This window comes from Solanum pennellii, chromosome 2 (genome assembly GCF_001406875.1).
Source record: "Solanum pennellii chromosome 2, SPENNV200".
Lineage (NCBI taxonomy): Eukaryota > Viridiplantae > Streptophyta > Magnoliopsida > Solanales > Solanaceae > Solanum > Solanum pennellii.
Window position 1 is genome coordinate 49,835,345 of NC_028638.1, and position 18,574 is coordinate 49,853,918.

An 18,574-nucleotide genomic window follows, 5' to 3' on the forward strand; every position below is an offset into this window, starting at 1 on the left:
TATTGAAAAAACTATCTAATTACGTAAATATTTCTATCATATTTACTAAAACTAGCTCATATACTATGGTCAAAGTTTGTAAGTGTAGACGATCTCTAGTTGATTCGCTAAATTATATAAAAACAAATATCGACAAAAAAAATTAAATATTGAGAAACTACACAGTTACATAAATATTTCTATCGTATTTACTAATTTTCCATAGTTTTTAATTGATTATATTTTATGTCACTAATTAATTATTTTATCTAGATTTAAGTCAAATACATTTATGTACATTGAAATACTGAGATAGATGAGCGAGAATAGAAGGGAGGTGAGCGAGATTTGTCTATATATCTTAGACACTCATCAGATACATATATCTCGTCCCATGTAATGTAGTATCTGGAATACCAAATGCACAAGCTTTTTAATTAATAAAATATGTTCAAGGTAAGTCTTTGTGTATGAATTAAGTTCATATTCATGTAAAATGAAATTTGAATTTTTTTTTGTACCAAATGTAAAAATTACCATTAACAACCAAATTAATGTACCTAAAGAGCATTTAACTTTACAGCTACCCCGTAGAAGGGCTATATCTCTAATTACATAAAAAAAGAATGCAACCTCCAACATTGTCTAGTTAAATAATAAAATGCTGAAATTACAAATCACATTTTTGGTCTTTCCTAGTGTTTCTAACCATATCTAATCTAACACTGAAACTTAGCTTCATATGTGTGATTGTAGTTTCCATAGTAACAGTGGTTCCCCTATGCAGTTTCCAATTCCTTACTTGCCACACTGGATAAAGTATTAAACCCCAAAGTGCTGCTATTATTTCCCTGTTAAGTTGCTTCCAATGCTTCCTCCTGATTCGATTCAACACCTGTTTGACATTCCCTGATGAAATTTGCACTCCAGCTGACTGAGTCATTGTTGTAATGAGTCCTTTAGTCCAGTTACATTCAGAGAAAATGTGGTGTTGTGTCTCTATAGCATGGTCATCAAGCTGCATGTTATGTTATCTACTGGTATATTCATCTTTTGTAGTCAATTTTTGTCAACAATCTACCCTGTACAGCTAACCATACTATAAATGTGTGCCTTGATTGAGAGATCTTGTTCCATATCAGTTCCGCCATCCTCATTTTTCTCTGCATTCCTATCAATACAACATAACTATCTCCTGTGGAGTACTTCCCATTTGTTGTCAGGACATATTCTCCTTCCGGTAAAAGTATTCTTGCGGTGATTTATACTCCTAGATATCTTGATTATCCTTCATATCCATGTACCCATTTAACCCACAATACATTCTTTTTGACTATTAACTGCCTTAAAAGTTTTCCCGTATACGTCACATTCCACAACTTGCTCCCCTTAATATTTAATCTACCAAACTTCTTAGGCAAACACACTTTGTTCCAAGATACTAATGGTGTCTTCCTCTTATCCTCAATGCTACCCCATATTAGAATAGAGCTTATAACAAAATATTAATTCTAAAGAATTTAAGTTTGTATGCACCAACAAGCTAAACCGCCAATTTTACATGACTTGTTTTATTTCAAGATCTATTAACACTAATGATTGATTTTTTTTCTATATAGCTATTAATACTTGCTACTCTATTATGACTGACAACATTTTTTGATATTCCAGAATTATAAAAAAGAAATTGAGGTTTTTTAAAATTTTGATGTGTTAATCCATATAATTTTTTTTTTGAAAGACTTCAATATGTTCCAAATTTAATGTGTCCATTTAAAACAATTTTGATAATCAATACTCATTGTTCCGGCTGACTCACAACATTCTTATGACATTTTATTTTTATAACGAAGAATCCAAGCGAAATCTTGTATTGATTTTCTATATATATTCTTTGTGTATGAGTTAAGTTCATATTCATCTAAAATGAAATTTGAAAATTTTATTTATTTATTTAGTTATCTTGTCGGTATTTATTTATGGGCTTCTTTTACTTTGACATGTTGGCCAATCTTAATTACTGTGTCAGACGTTAGATTAAATATACAAAACGTATGTATCATTTATTTGCTTGTATATGTAGTATTTATCGAATCAATTAGAGATCGTCCACGTACATCAGTTTTGATTAATATTTGGGTTTAGTTTTATCCAATAACATGTATACTAATATTTAAATTGAATAGAATACGTAAAACTCCCATCCCCGATATTTAAAATGATAATTTTGATATGCAGCATACATTTGGATTTCAGTCAAAAGTTTTATTTAATTTCTTAAATTATCTACTTCATTAAATAATTTACAACTACAAATTGTCTGGACAATAAATGATATGTAAAGAGTCACTTTGTTCTCCAAATAAAGACAATTTGTAGTTGCGTTTGTGACTTGTGGAGAAGAAACAAAATTTTTGGTTTCACATTTCATTCATTATATTAAAAAGACTCATACATGACTCACTTTTATGACTTCATAAAACCTAAAACACAAACTTTTTCTTACTCTAAAACTTGAACACAATAGATGCCCTATTCTATTTAGACTTGGGGGTTATTCCCCCTATAGTAGAAGACGAGTACATTGAAAGAAAAGGGCGAGGTGACACAGGCCTATGGAGATTGTTGTTGTTGTTGTTGTTGTTTTGTTTCATAATGAACGAGTTGCTTCCAGATGCTTCACCTGGATGATATATCCCAAAATTTCCATTGGAGTTGTTAGCAAAAGTTGGACCACCAAATGTGTAATTAGCGTAGCGAAAAGGCCTTGATGATGAACCAACTTGATCATTGTTGTTAGAAGCAGTTGTTGTTGTTGTCGTCCTTGTAGAATTAACTGTGACAGTTTGAATGTCATTGATGCTAGGGCGACGACGATCCACTGGAGTCTTACTAGAACGACGACAGAAGTACTTTTGAGCATGACTTGCCACCTGAGTTGGTGTCTTCGAAACAACATAGTGCCTTGAGATGCTTTTCCAATCTCCTCTACCAAATTTGTTAAGTCCCATAAGAAATAACCTACATATACCATGCCAAGTGATTAAAAAAAATATATTTTTATTTTTTAAAGAATATAAAGTTTATACGCACCAACCAACAAGCTAAGTCAGTTTTATTTGAAGATTCAATAGAAAATGATGCAGAAAAAAAAAATAGAATTTACTTACGAGTGTTCTCCCTCGGTCCATGGAATTCCCCGTCGATGAGGTCGTGAATGAGTGATTTGAATTGGAGGCGGTGGTGTGTCATTGAGATTGGTCTCCTTGTCTGATGAGTTATCAACAACATTTGTTGTGTTTATCGAAGAATTCTCCATTTCAGCCTCTTTAAAGAGGTTTATGTAGAGGTTTTTCATTTCCTCCATGGATTTATGGGGGAATTTTGAAGCAACAAATTCGAAAAAAGTTTGAGAACCTAGGTTATTAAACCTAGAAAAAGCATTCTCAAAAACTTGTTTCTCCTCAGGAGTCCACCTATTGGTCTGAGACAGATCAATGGTTGGCTCCTGAGGGTTTGAACTTTCTAGAAATTCAGGCCAATCCATTGAAACGCTTCTTACAAATAAAAACACAATTGATAATTGATGTGTTAGAGAGTCACATAGTTATGTTCTTTTATAGCCGAGGAAAGTCATTTCAAATGCGACCAAAATTAATGCGTATTACACTCATTAATCCATCTTTGAATAGACTCTTTTATAATTAAAAATAAATTAATTTTACTTGACCCAAACAAAATAAAGTATGTTTATGATAGGAGGGTGTACATAGTCCATATTTGATGTTAAAATGTATTATTGTCTTTTTTCTCCCCTTTTAATTATTACTTCTACCTAATTAATAAGAAAAGAAAATAAAATTTTCATGTAAATTACAATTACAACTACTACTGTTTTAGTTTGACCAAACAAATTACTGCCTTGCAAGTTGTGCAACTAAAACAAGTCATTGCAAAGGAAGAAGAAAAAAAAAAACAGCCAAACTTCTTCTTGGGAAACATGTCTAAATATTTTTTATTTTTTCCTCTCCTTAGATGTTATTTATTGTACTCCAAATGAAGACAATTTGTAGTTGTAACTTCTTCACTAGACTAATATTATTAGTAAATTATTAGAGAAAGAAAACGAAGGCTGAACTTTTTTTCGATAACCGTGGAGTTTGGGCTAGCTTTCGTCCACCTCGACAAAACTTTGTCCACTAAGGTTAGGATAAACGGGAAGAAATGACCTTGTGTTTTTTGTCTGCTGGAATTTGGACGCAACACGTTATGGTTCACAATCTACCCACTAGGCCACACTCTCGGCCTCGGGTGCAAATGAAGGCTGAACTTTTAATGTGGAACAATAAGAAAAGGATATATGAAGTGAATATAAATACTTAAAGATGAATAATGAGTCTTTCTTGTTAACTTTCCCTGTTTATAGAAAAAGTTGTGATTTCTGTGATTTCTTTCCAGTACATTTGAGGATGAGTTAGCACCTATTCGAGGCTTTCAAGTGATTCAAACAACTATTAATGGAAGCTGGTCGGTTGGAAGACTTTGTGCTGGTATTCAACAATATTTTAGAACTACATTCTGTAACTCAAGGCCCTTTTTCCCTCTGATTTTCCTGTGAGAACTAAGTTTCCAACTTCCAGTTTTCTGCAGGAAACAAAAATGGGCTTCTCTTGCCTTACACCACTACACCTCAAGGTAATAACATCATTTGTTCTATCTTAGGCATTTCAGTTTTAGTTTTTAGATTTCTTTGAATATTCTTTTTCTTTTGTACAGTGCAATGATTGTTGATCGTGCAAACATGTCACTCTATTCATTTGTATTCAATAGAGCCTTTGGAATACTTATCTATACGTTGGGCATGGATATGAATTGGACTTGCTATGACAAAATTTGTGGGTTAGAAGAAAACAATTTCATTAGTGTTCGGTCTGCAACATTGCTGTCCTTGATTCCTTGCATCATTTTTGGGACTGGAGGCGAATGATATATCTATATAAACTAACAAAATATTGAAAATTTGATTTTCGTTTAGGCTAATGTTTCACTCTACCATTTCATGTTTATTTATGTGACTTGGTCAAATTACCTTACATTCACCTTTTTCATTTGTTATTGCCTTGATTTTACATCTGCCTTTGTGTCTCTTTCGGTGGTTGAAGAACTTCAGCACTTGAGAAATAGTCTGCCCAATTCTGTTGAGGTACAATGCATTGACGAGACACATTCTGCCGCGGGGAACTGCATAGCATGCAATGATCATATTGCTCTTATACACCCTTCTCTTGACAAGGTAATCTGTTCGTGTCTTCTCCTGTAGAATGGGATGAAATTATGTGGTATATGAAATTTCATTTCCCTCCCTACATATTCCGGATATTGAGCAAACCTATAGGTCAAAATTTAAGTCGTGCATTAACTAGCTGTGTTGTGATGTTTTAATTGTCAATAATTATCTATATATTGGCCTTTTCTCTGTTTCATATCGAAAACACAAACTGTCTGTTAAAATTAGAGCAGTCAGATTTGCTGATTGTGGTGTTTTGTGGGCTGTGCATAACTAGAGAAAACATCTTTGAAAATTGTGGTCCTAGTCCTCGGGGATTTCTGGGTTATAAAAAAAATTGTTTCTTAATCCTTTATGTAAAATGTTCCTGTATCTGAAGTGTCCTCCATATGATATTATGTTATCTTACTATGTTTAGCTTTAAGGAGAGGGATATCTTGACGGACTTCTCTTAGGGCAGGCGTTTTCATCTCCTCGGGTTAGCCCCATGGTGCTCTCCACTACTTGTACCATTTTTATGCTATTTAAACATAATCTATCACAACATATGCTGATGACAAGCTTTGGAGTTCGTCATGACATGAATATATTTACTGTAGCCTTAGTTTGTCAAAGATTCAACAATAATCTTTTCCTCCTTATCAATAAAATAGATTAAGGAGTAGGTTAGATCCTGAATTTTACCTACGTCAATGAGTTATGCTTTGTTATTTTTCTCCAGGACACTGAAGAGATGATTGCTGAGGTTCTTGGTGTTGAAGTTTTAAGGCATATGATAGCTGGGAACATTCTTGTTGGCAGCTATTGTTCTTTATCCAACAAACGGGTCTTGGTAAGTTCAATTTTCTTACTCCACATTGTAGACAGGTGCTGGAGCAATAAGACACATAACTATGTTACTCTTTTTCCTAATATTTGTGAAACTTTGTTATGGAACAGGTCCATCCTCGTACGTCCATTGAAGATTTAAATGAACTGGACATTCTTCTTCATTTACCTATTGCTGCTGGGACTGTGAATAGGGGTAGTAATGTGATTGCTGCTGGATTGACCGTTTATGACTGGACAGCATTTTGTGGCTCAGACACTACAACAACAGAGTTGGCTGTTATTGACACCGTATTCAGTTTGAGAGATGCTCAACCAAGTGCTATTGGTAATTACATCTGTGAGTTTTGTGGTTCATGTTGCATGTTCTTTTAGAGTGTTTCTATTGTTATAGTTTGGGCTGCTCTGCTTAATTTTACCTGTCATGAGTGCACAAATTTTGATCTGGCGCTAAAATGTTAACTATGTTCTCCTATTTTAAAGTGCTTATTTAAGTTGGTTTTGTGTTCATATGCATTAAATGCATTTAATATTTGTGTATGTATGAAATATTTATCGAATTAATTAGAGATTGTCTACGTCTATCAATTTTGACTAATATCTAATTCAGTTTTATTCGATAACATATTAAAACTTGAACGTAATAGAATATGTCCAACTCAGTGTTTATTTTCTTAATCCATAATTGAAAAAAAAAATATATTTTCACTCATTGCCCTTTTTTTAATAGGTAGAAAGTATGAAAACGTAGATGTGGTAGAAAATTAACGAGTTAAAAAATTATTTCCAATTAAAGTTTTAAAATGCTATTGACTTAACCTTGCTCAAATATTTTGTTCAAAATTGATAAATATAGACAATTTCTAAGTGATTAGATAATACAATGAGTATAAATAACAATCAAGAGATAACATCATCTTTTCCTTGTAAGAAAAATTCATACTTTATTCATAATATCAAACAAACTCATATATTATGTCTTAGAACATTAAATCCCCCACCCCCATTCCCTTCTCCCCGTCCCCCTCACACACACTCAAATCCACCCAAAATTACAACACAACTAAAATTTGTTTCACCCAACAAAAACAAATACTTTTAAATAAATGGCTTAGTTGTTTAGTGTCCACCATTGTTCATCCAAGGAGAAGGCAAGTACATTGAATGGAAGGGATGAGGTGACATTGACATAAGGAGATTGTTGTAGTTATAGAGGTTCTTTTCCATACTAAATGAGTTGTCATATGCTTTAGCGCGGTTAAATCTCCCAAAATTATTGTTATTAGGATTCTGTTCCATAGCAAATGAGTTGTTGCCATATGCTCCAATTTGGTTGAATCCCCCCAAAATTATCTTCAATGGGGTTCTGCTCCATAAAGAATAAGTTGTTGCCATATGCTTCAACTTGGTTGAATCTCTCAAAATTGTTGTTATTGGGGTTCTGCTCCATAACAAACAAGTAGTTGCCATATGCTTCTCTTTGAATCTCCCGAAATTATTGTTATTGGGTATCTGCTCAATAACAAACGAGTTGTTGCCATATGCTTGCCTAGTTGAGTCTCCCATAATTGTTGTTATTGGGATTCTGGTCCATAACGAACGAGTTGTTGTCATATGCTTCAACATGGTTAAGTACCTCAAAACTGTGGCCATTGGGGTTTTGGTCCATAACTAACGAGTTGTTGTCATATGTTTCAACCTGGTTGTTGGGATTGTTGTTTAGATATGGTATACCAAAGGTGTAAGGGTAAGATTCAGGCTGTAAGAAAGTGGCAATTTGGTGGTTGTTAATATATAGGTATGTGATTATTGTATAGATGATCCATGGGCACAATTATTGGTGTCATAAGGTTAGATGTAATAGTTCGAATACCATTTATGCTAGCGCGACGACGTTTTATTGAAGTTTTACAATTCATGCGAGACAAGAACATTTGTGCATGATTGCCCACTTGTCTCATTGTTTTTGAAACAACATACTCCTTCGAGATATACTTCCACTTTCCTTTTCCAAGATTGTACAGTCCGATGAGAAATAACCTAAATATACATACTATATGATTAAAAGAAAAAATTGGATAGAGTTTCTTAAGAAAAAAATTGGGGAAAAGGGAAACAGGGAGGGGATTACAATGTGATAATTGAACCCCAACCCTAAGTTGAGAATTCAAATAGTCAACCAAATGAACTGCGACATCTAAGTTTTGTGATGTATAATTAATATTTTTCAAAAAAAGAAGATATATAATTAATTTATTGGAGATTCAATTCATGCTCTATCAGTATATAAAAAAATTAAATAAAATAAAAGTTTACCAAGTAAGAAGCAATAATGAACTTCGAATCATAAAATTAAATCTAACATGTGAAAATGTGTGATGAGACATAAAAATAAAAAATGCATATATTTATCTGTAAGTTTCTGAAAAAAAAAAAGAACAAAAAAAGTTTATCGATGTTCCTTTTTCGTCCATAGAATCACCCGTCTCCGACATGGTGGTGTGCCATTGAGAACTTCTATGTTTTGAACTTGAGGTGGTGTGTCATTGAGAACCTACATGTTTTGAGCTTGAGGTGGTGGTGTGTCTTTGGGAACCTCCATGTTTTCAACTTCAGGTGGTGGTGTGTTGTTGAGAATCTCCATGTTTGAGTTATTCAACTTCGTTGATAGAACGAACAAGAGGCTAGCATGTATTGTGCAAGAGAGGTGAAATGATTCTTTTTGTAAAGTCAATTGATGTTTTAGAGTCAAAGTAGTAAAGTCCTTTTATAATTGATAATTTTTGGGTTAGTAAAGTAAAATAGAATTCTCAACGGTGAGAGTACATTCAATTGTCAATAGTTTAATGACTTTATCAAATAATATTGTTGTCCAAGCTGGACAAAAAATTTACCTTGATCAATTTTTGTATACATGCTTCTGGAATTTATTAAGTTATATTTTTGGTGAAATTAAACAAACAATATCATAAACACTTCATTTGATTTCACTGAAAATATAACTTACTTAATGAATTCTAGAAGGATCCATATAAAGATTGATTAAGGAATCTAATTCTTTTGTCGAGCGTGGACAACATTATTTGGTAAAGTCATTAAATTACTGACAATGAGAATTCAATTTTAGTCTACCAAACTAAAAATTCTAAACTATAAAAGAACAACTATTTTGAATCTTAACACAAACAATTGACTGTACAAAACGAATTATAGCACCTTTCTTGTACCATATTTGCTAGCTCCTTGTTCTTTCTATCAATGGAGTTAAATAACTCAAACATGGAGTTTCTCATTGTCATACCTCCACCTCAAGTTGAAAACATGGAGGTTCTCAATGACACACAACCACCAACTCCAATTCAAACATGGAGGTTCTTAATGACAAACCACCACGTCGGAGACAGGTGATTCTATGGACGGAAGAGGAACATCGGTAAATTCTGCCTGTTTTTTTAAGAAACTCACATAAATATTTGCACTTTTAGTTTTTTGACTATCACAAATTTTTACATGTTAGATTTAATTTCATGAAATCAAAGTTCATTGTTGCTTCTTACTTGGTAAAGTTTTAATTCATTTAAATTCTTTTTTATACCGATAAAGCATAAATTGAAACTCCATTAAATTAATTATGTATCTCATTTTTTTTTTTAAAAAAATAATTTATTAATTATATATCACGACCATGTTAGTAGTTCAGTTGGTTAACTATCTGAATTCCCATCTTAGGGTAAGAGTTCGATTCTCACATTGTAATCCTCCCCCCATTTCCTTTTCCCCTAATTATTTTCTTAAAAAAACTCTCTCCAATATTTTTTTCCTAATCATGAGGTATGTATATATAGGTTATTTCTCATCGGACTGCACAATCTTGGAAAAGGAAATTGGAAGGATATCTCGAAGGAGTATGTTGTTTCAAAAACAGCGAGACAAGTGAGTTGTCATGCGCAGAAGTTCTTTTCTCGCATAAACTGTAAAACTCCTCTAAAACGTCGTCGTACTAGTATAAATGATATTCGAACTATGACATCCAAATCCAACCCTATGACACCAATAATTGTGCCCATGTATCATCATGTCAATGGTGACATGCCTGCTTATATTAACAACCACCAAATTGCTTCTCTTTTACAACATTAATCTTACCCATACACCTTTGGTGTACCATATCTAAATAACAATCCCAACAATCAGGTTGAAGCATATGACAGTAACTCATTCGTTATGGACCAGAACCCCAATAGTCACAATTTTGAGATACTCGACCAGGTTGAAGCATATGAAAACAACTCATTTGTTATGGACCAAAACCTAAATAACAACAATTTTGAGATACTCAATCACGTTGAAGCATATGACAACGACTCATTTGCTACGGAGTAGAACCCCAATAACAACAATATGGGAAGATAAACCAGGGTGAAGAATATGGCAATAACTTGTTTATTATGGAACAGAACGTTAATAACAACAATTTTGGGAGATTTAACCAGGCTAAAGCAAATGAGGACAACTCGCTTGTTATGGAGGAGAACCCTAATAACAACAAATTTTGGGAAATTTAACCAGGCTGAATTCTCGTTTGTTATGGAGCAGAACCCCAATAACAATAATTTTGGGAGATTCAACCAGACTGCAGCATATGACAACAACTTGTTCGATATGGAGCAAAACCCCAATAACTATTTGAACAATTTTGAAAGATTCAATCAGGTTGAAGCATATAGCTACAACTCATTTTTTATGGAGCAGAATCCGAATAACAATAATATTGGAAGTTTCAACCAGGCTGAAGCATATAGCAATAACTCGATTGGTATGAAACAGAACCTCTACAACAACAACAATATTGGGAGTTTCAAGCAGGCTGAAGCATATAACAATAACTCCTTCGGTATGGAACAAAACCTCTACAACAACAACAATCTCCTTATGCCAATGTCACCTGATCCATCATTTCAATGTACTTGCCTTCTCCCGGGATGAACAACGGTGGATACTAATGAAAAAGACATTTTTGTTTTTGTTGGATGAACTTTTTTTTTTAGTTGTGTGGTAGTTTTGGTGTGGGTTTCGTGTGTGTGGTGGGGGGGGGTATTTATCGTTCAAGGCATAATATATGGGTTTGTTTTGATATTATGAATAAAGTATGAATTTTTCAAACAAGGAAAAATACTCTTTTGATTGTTATCTATACCTATTATATTATCTAATCACTTAGAAATTGTCGACATTCATCAATTTTGACCAGAGTATTTGAGCAAGTTTTATGAAATAGCATTTTAAAACATTAATTGAAAATAATTTGTAAACTCAATATTTTTCTATCCGTCCATGATTTCATACCTTTGGTCAATATTTGAAAAAATCAATTAAAAAAAAGGCAATGAGAGAATATATATATGTATATTCTTTTTCTATTATGGATTAAGAAAATAATATTAAGTTGGACATATTCTATTAAGTTCAAGTTTTAGTATGTTATTGAATTAGATATTGGTTAAAATTGATAGATCTAGATAATCTCTAATGGATTCGATAAATATCATAGGTACACAAATACCAAATGCATTTAACACATATGAACACAAAACCAACTTAAATAAGCACTTAAAAATAGGAGAACCGATATGGGATGAGATTAGACAACTCATTTTTCTCATAAATCATGTAGCCAACATGGGTAAATGAGCGTACTTTTTAGACGAGCACTTATTTCTTTTAAGCATAGCTTAGTGTATCTACTTAATTGAGGTGTACTATACCCCGTCAAGGTATAACACAGTTTTAGCAGTGTGGGTGAGACGCTATATCATTACATAGCTCTTGGTGATAGTTATCCGTTAGAAAATCTCCAAATAAGAGTATGTTATTTTATTTCTATACATCATTGAGTTTTACCTCCTATTTTATAATGTTTTAAATAATTGCATCTATCATTTTTGCTTTGTGTTGAGGTGAGGTGAGTATTTCTTCCTGCCTGTGTAGTTAAGTTAACTATTGCTTTCAGTTTTTCCCTACATGCTCATACATTCAAAGTACGGACTTCATTTGACCTGCATCTTTTTATGATGCAGATACAGGTGTTCACGGTCATTAACAGGTGCTCCGTTGATATCATTTGCATTCCAGTTAACTCTGGTAAGTCTCCTTACTTTCTGGAGGGTTCCATATTTACATTTCAATTTTATCAAAATGTCGTGAATCTTCTTCTAGCATCTACCATAGTGTCTAGAGGCTTCATAGTCAGGAGTAGTTAGAAGAGTCTTCCACTAAAACAGAAATTCTAGAGTGGATGATGTTATTACCTTAAGGTGTAGTGGCGTCCCTTTTTGTTTTCCTGCACAAAATTAGATAGTTGGAAACATAGTTCTCACAGGAAACTCAGAGGGAAAGAGTATGAATGCTAAAAAAAAGTAAGTCCTTCCTCCTGAAGTTCTGACTATAACACAGACATCAGTTAAATATTCTTACTTGAGATTTACTATATACGTGGTGTCAATGATGAGTATATGAATATTTTAATATTTAATTTTATACGTGATATATTTTTTTATAAAATATTATTTCACAAAATTTGTCTATGATTACTATAGAAGGAATTCTACAAAGAATTTACTGGTATTCAGTAATTGTTGTTATAGAGAAATAAATATATTATAAAAAATTAATTTTTTTGGAAAATCATGTTATATATAGAAATGCTATTATAACGAGGTTTCTATGTTTTTTTTTCAATTCACCTTTAAAATATTAATTTAGTGAAAATTGTGTTCTTTTATAGTTGAGAAAATTCATTTAAAGGACCAAAAATTACTTGGTGAAAGATTACACTCATTGCCTCCTATTGAATGTTTTATTTTAGGAAAAATAACTTAAATACACAACTATAATTTTTATATTCTCTAATTTTCCCTACATTTTTTAAATATTACATAATTCCCTTTTTTTTTATTTTAGTGTAATTTTTTAGATACATTACACTCTCTCTCCTATAATACACATTTACCAATTTTAATGCCTATTTTTTCTCCATTAAAACACTCAACCTCTTAAATTAGTTTTTGAATTTTAAATTTTATCCATTTAAACACTCAATTTTTTAATCAGCTTTTTGATTTTGAATTATTAAATTTAATTAATTTTAAATAAAAGACCAAATTTTGAAATTTTGAATTTCAAAATTCAAAAAATCAGGAAGCAGGATAACTTCCATATCTTTCTACCGTTTTGTTCTTACTTCCATATTTTTTGCTTGCTTACACACCAAAAACATAAGAACCAGTGCCTCTTGCCTTAGAAGAAGTTAAGGTGATAAAAACAAGTAGACAATCTTCATCTCATCCCAATACATTCGCCCAGTTACCACTTCCCCTTCCTCTTCCTCTAGCATCAACTTTGCATAAGGCCAAACAGGACTCAAAGAGTAAGTTTGTTAGGCCTACATTGTCTGGGGTTAGTATTTTGGTACTTAAAACTGTTTGCTGAAATTAGTAAAAATTTTAAGGAATCTAGTGTGCTTGCCGATACATTTGAATAAGTGTGTATAGTATTTTAGATGGTGAATTGATACATGAATTTGTTGTGTATCATAATATTTTATATGTATCATGAAATTTTGAAAATTGTTATAATGTATCATTCAATAAGTTTAGTAAATGCGTCATCAACTGTGCTTGATGATACATATAGAATCAGTGTGTACAGTGTTTAGTCAATTCACTGATACATGTAGTAGATATGTATCACATGTTTTGCATATAATATGAATTTCTGAAAACTGATATCATGTATCAGTAAGGTATTAGTTGTTTAGTTGATGTACTGATACATGTTTTGAAAATTGTTATAATGTATCATTCACTAAGTTTAATAAATGTGTCATCAACTGTACTTGATGATACATATAGAATCAGTGTGTATATTGTTTAGTCGACGTTTCTGATACATGTATTAGATACGAAATTGAATCTCCAACAACGATTCCGTCGATTTTGTAACTTTCATTCTGCAATTTGTTCACCCAAATTCCGGAATGTCTCATCAAAATCGAAGTATTCATCTTGAAAAATCCACTGTAACAACAATAAAATTACTGTAGTTCGAAATTTAACAGATTGTTCAAAAAAATTGTTTTCAAAATAGATGATATAATCTTTGTTTTTCAAAATTTGAAATTAATATCCAATTAAGTGCTGATTTTATGTTGATTAATGATATGTTACCGTAAATTTAGCTGTTTTATTAACAACATTAACTATACCGTTTTTTCCCCTTTTTTTTCTCAACAGTTTAAAATTACCATGTATCATTTACCATGTATCACTAGAGTCTAAAGTATCACGGCTCAACAAATTTAAGGGATTTTTTGTAAATACTAAATTTGTCGGGACAGAATGAAATTATTGAATTACACTATGGGATTCCTTAAATTTTTACTTTATTTTAAATAGAGATGCTCTTCGAGTTAATAGGGAGTTTGAAGGGACTAAAGAAAGAGAACTATGAAAATTCATATTTTTCATTCTCTATTATGAACGGAGAATAAAAATATTGAATTGAATATGTTATTTTCATTTTAAAATTTGGAATGTTATTTCTAAAACTAGTCCATATACAACGGTCAAAGTTTATAAGCGTAGACAATCACTAATTGATTAGCTAAATTATATATAAACAAATATTAAATATATATATATATATATATATATATATACATATATATATATAAAATTATCTAATTACGTAAATATTTCTATAATATTTACTAAAACTAGCTCATATACTATGGTCAAAGTTTGTAAGTATAGACGATCTCTAGTTGATTCGCTAAATTATATAAAAACAAATACCAACAAAAAAAATTAAATATTGAGAAACTACACAGTTACATAAATATTTCTATCGTATTTACTAATTTTTTCATAGTTTTTAATTATATTTTATGTCACTAATTAATTATTTTATTCAAATTTAAGTCAAATAGATTTATATATATTGAAATACTGAGATAGATGAGCGAGAATAGAAGGGAGGTGAGCGAGATTTGTCTATATATCTTAGACACTCATCAAATACATATATCTCGTCCCATTTAATGGAGTATCTGGAATACCAAATACACAAGCTTTTTAATTGATAAAATATGTTCAAGGTAAGTCTTTGTGTATGAATTAAGTTCATATTCATGTAAAATGAAATTTGAATTTTTCTTTGTAACAAATGTAAATGTTACCATTAACAACCAAATTAATGCACCTAAAGAGCATTTAACTTTACAGCTACCCCCGTAGAAGGGCTATGTCTCTAATTACATAAAAAAAAAATGCTGAAATAACAAAACCTCCAACATATCTCTAGTTAAATAATAAAATGCTGAAATTACGAATCACATTTTTGATCTTTCCTAGTGTTTCTAACCATACCTAATCTAACACTGAAACTTAGCTTTATATGTGTGGTTGTAGTTTCCATAGTGACAGTAGTTCCCGTATGCAGTTTCCAATTCCTTACCTGCCACACTTGATAAACTATTGAACCTCAAAGTGCTGCAATTATTTCCTTGTTAAGTTGCTTCCTATGCTTCCTCCTGATTCGATTCAACACCTGTTTGACATTTCCCGATGAAATTTACACTCCAGCCGATTGAGTCATTGCTGTAATGAGTCCTTTATTCCAGTTACATTCAGAGAAAATGTGGTGTTATGTCTCTATAGCATGTTCATCAAGCTGCATGTTATGTTATCTACTGGTATATTCATCCTTTGTAGTCAATTTTTGTCAACAATCTACCGTGTACAGCTAACCATACTATAAATGTGTGTTGGTTGAGAGATGTTGTTCCATATCAGTTCCGCTATCCTCATTTTTCTCTGCATTCCTATCAATACAACATAACTATCTCCTGTTGAGTACTTTCCATTTGTTGTCAGGACATATTCTCCTTCCGGTAAAAGTATTCTTGCGGTGGTTTATACTCCCAGGTATCTTGATTATCCTTCATATCCATGTACCCATTTAACCCACAATACATCCTTTTTGACTATTAACTGCCATAAAAGTTTTCCCGCATACGTCACATTCCACAACTTGCTCCCCTTAATATTTAATCCACCAAACCTTAGGCGCACACACTTTATTCCAAGATACTAATGGTGTCTTCCTCTTATCCTCAATGCTACCCCATATTAGAATAGAGCTTATAACAAAATATTAATTCTAAAGAATTTAAGTTTGTATGCACCAACAAGCTAAACCGCCAATTTTACATCACTTGTTTTATTTCAAGATCTATCAACACCAATGATTGAATTTTTTCTATATAGCTATTAATACTTGCTACTCTATTATGACTGACAACATTTTTTGACATTTCAGAATTATAAAAAAGAAATTGAGGTTTTTTAAAATTTTGATGTGTTAATCCATATAATTATTTTTTATTTTGAAAGACTTCAATATGTTCCAAATTTAATGTGTCCATTTAAAACAATTTTGATAATCAGTACTCATTGTTGCGGCATGACTCACAACATTCTTATGACATTTTATTTTTATAACGGAGAAATCTTGTATTGATTTACTATATATATTCACTGTAAGTTCTTTCTGTATGAGTTAAGTTCATATTCATCTAAAATGAAATTTGAAAATTTTATTTATTTATTTAGTTATCTTGTCGGTATTTATTTATGGGCTTCTTTTACTTTGACATGTTGGCCAATCTTAATTACTGTGTCAGACGTTAGATTAAATATACAAAACGTATGTATCATTTATTTGCTTGTATATATGTAGTATTTATCGAATCAATTAGAGATCGTCCACGTACATCAGTTTTGATTAATATTTGGGTTTAGTTTTATCCAATAACATGTATACTAATACTTAAATTGAATAGAATGCGTAAAACTCCCATCCCCGATATTTAAAATGATAATTTTGATATGCAGCATACATTTGAATTTCAGTCGAAGTTTTATTTAATTTCTTAAATTATCTACTTAATTAAATAATTTACAACTACAAATTGTCTGGACAATAAATGATATCTAAAGAGTCACTTTGTTCTCCAAATGAAGACAATTTTTAGTTGCGTTTGTGACTTGTGGAGAAGAAACAAAATTTTCGGTTTCACATTTCATTTCATTATATTAAAAAGACTCATACATGACTCACTTTTATTACTTAATAAAAACTAAAACACCAACTTTTTGTTACTCTAAAACTTGAACACAATAGATGCCCTATTCTATTTAGCTTGGGGGTTATTCCCCCTAGTAGAAGACAAGTACATGGAAAGAAAAGGGCGAGGTGACACAGGCCTATGGAGATTGTTGTTGTTGTTGTTGTTTTGTTTCAAAATGAACGAGTTGCTTCCAGATGCTTCCCCTGGATGATATATCCCAAAATTTCCATTGGAGTTGTTAGCAAAAGTTGGACCACCAAATGTGTAATTAGCGTAGCGAAAAGACCTTGATGATGAACCAACTTGATCATTGTTGTTAGAAGCAGTTGTTGTTGTCGTCCTTGTAGAATTAACTGTGACAGTTTGAATGTCATTGATGCTAGGGCGACGACGATCCACTGGAGTCTTACTAGTACGACGACAGAAGTACTTTTGAGCATGACTTGCCACCTGAGTCGGTGTCTTCGAAACAACATAGTGCCTTGAGATGCTTTTCCAATCTCCTCTACCAAATTTGTTAAGTCCCATAAGAAATAACCTACATATACCATGCCACGTGATTAAAAAAAAATATTTTTATTTTTTTAAAGAATTTAAAGTTTATACGCACCAACCAACAAGCTAATTTAATCGAAAATGATGCAGACAATAGAAGTAAATAAAATTCTTAAGGGAAAAAAATAGAATTTAATTACGAGTGTTCTCCTGCAGTCCATGGAATTCCCCGTCGATGAGGTCGTGAATGACTGATTTGAACTGGAGGTGGTGGTTTGTCATTGAGATTGGCCTCCTTGTCTGATGAGTTATCAACAACATTTGTGTTTATCGAAGGATTCTCCATTTCAGCCTCTTTAAAGAGGTTTATGTAGAGGTTTTTCATTTCCTCCATGGATTTATGGGGGAATTTTGAAGCAACAAATTCGAAAAAAGTTTGAGAACCTAGGTTATTAAACCTAGAAAAAGCATTCTCAAAAACTTGTTTCTCCTCAGGAGTCCACTTATTGATCTGAGACAGATCAATGGTTGGCTCCTGGGGGTTTGAACTTTCTAGAAATTCAGGCCAATCCATTGAAACGCTTTTTACTAATAAAAACACAATTGATAATTGATGTGTTAGAGAGTCACATAGTGATGTCCTTTTATAGCCGAGGAAAGTCCTCTCAAATGCGACCAAAATTAATGCGTATTACACTCATTTATCCATCTTTGAATAAACTCTTTTATAATTAAAAATAAATTAATTTTACTTGACTCAAACAACGTATGTTTATGATAGGAGGGTGTATATAGTC

The 18,574-nt window shown here is 32.0% G+C and overlaps 2 protein-coding genes and 1 pseudogene across 8 annotated transcripts in view; 1 reads left to right on the forward strand and 2 right to left on the reverse strand.

Annotated features, from left to right (window-relative positions):
* Positions 1–16,430, forward strand: part of LOC107008991 (eukaryotic translation initiation factor 6-2-like) — a 26,363-nt gene extending 9,933 nt beyond the window's left edge. For 3 of the 7 annotated variants that reach the window (XM_027914952.1, XM_015208225.2, XM_027914953.1), the window contains exons 4-8: positions 4,438–4,529; positions 4,620–4,674; positions 5,142–5,272; positions 5,988–6,098; positions 6,206–6,604. In XM_027914952.1, coding sequence (XP_027770753.1) covers positions 4,497–4,529; positions 4,620–4,674; positions 5,142–5,272; positions 5,988–6,098; positions 6,206–6,469 — 594 coding nt within the window. In that variant the 5' untranslated portion in view covers positions 4,438–4,496 and the 3' untranslated portion in view covers positions 6,470–6,604. Of the gene's footprint in view, positions 1–4,437; positions 4,531–4,619; positions 4,675–4,755; positions 4,879–5,141; positions 5,273–5,987; positions 6,099–6,205; positions 6,605–12,171; positions 12,236–16,026 lie in introns of those variants that run through there. The other 4 variants (XM_015208226.2, XM_027914954.1, XR_003576955.1 and 1 more) reach the window with 4 other exon arrangements.
* On the reverse strand, positions 2,324–3,643 carry LOC107008989 (annotated as a pseudogene).
* Positions 16,431–17,277: 847 nt separating the features above from the next.
* On the reverse strand, positions 17,278–18,370 carry LOC107010119 (transcription factor SRM1-like). The gene is made up of 2 exons (XM_015209374.2): positions 17,978–18,370; positions 17,278–17,820 (listed from the first exon to the last, which is right to left on the reverse strand). Exons 1-2 carry the CDS (start codon positions 18,349–18,351, stop codon positions 17,346–17,348), a joined length of 849 nt encoding a protein of 282 aa, XP_015064860.2. The 5' UTR covers positions 18,352–18,370; the 3' UTR covers positions 17,278–17,345.
* Between the last annotated feature and the right edge of the window lie 204 nt (positions 18,371–18,574).

What these genes read in the sequence shown, in the direction of transcription:
- LOC107010119 (XM_015209374.2), bottom strand. Translation starts at nt 18,351, where the DNA reads ATGGATTGGCCTGAATTTCTAGAAAGTTCAAACCCCCAGGAGCCAACC. An exon ending in TGGACTGCAGGAGAACACTC is followed by an intron (nt 17,821 to 17,977) that starts GTAATTAAATTC and finishes TGGTATATGTAG; the next exon opens with GTTATTTCTTATGGGACTTA.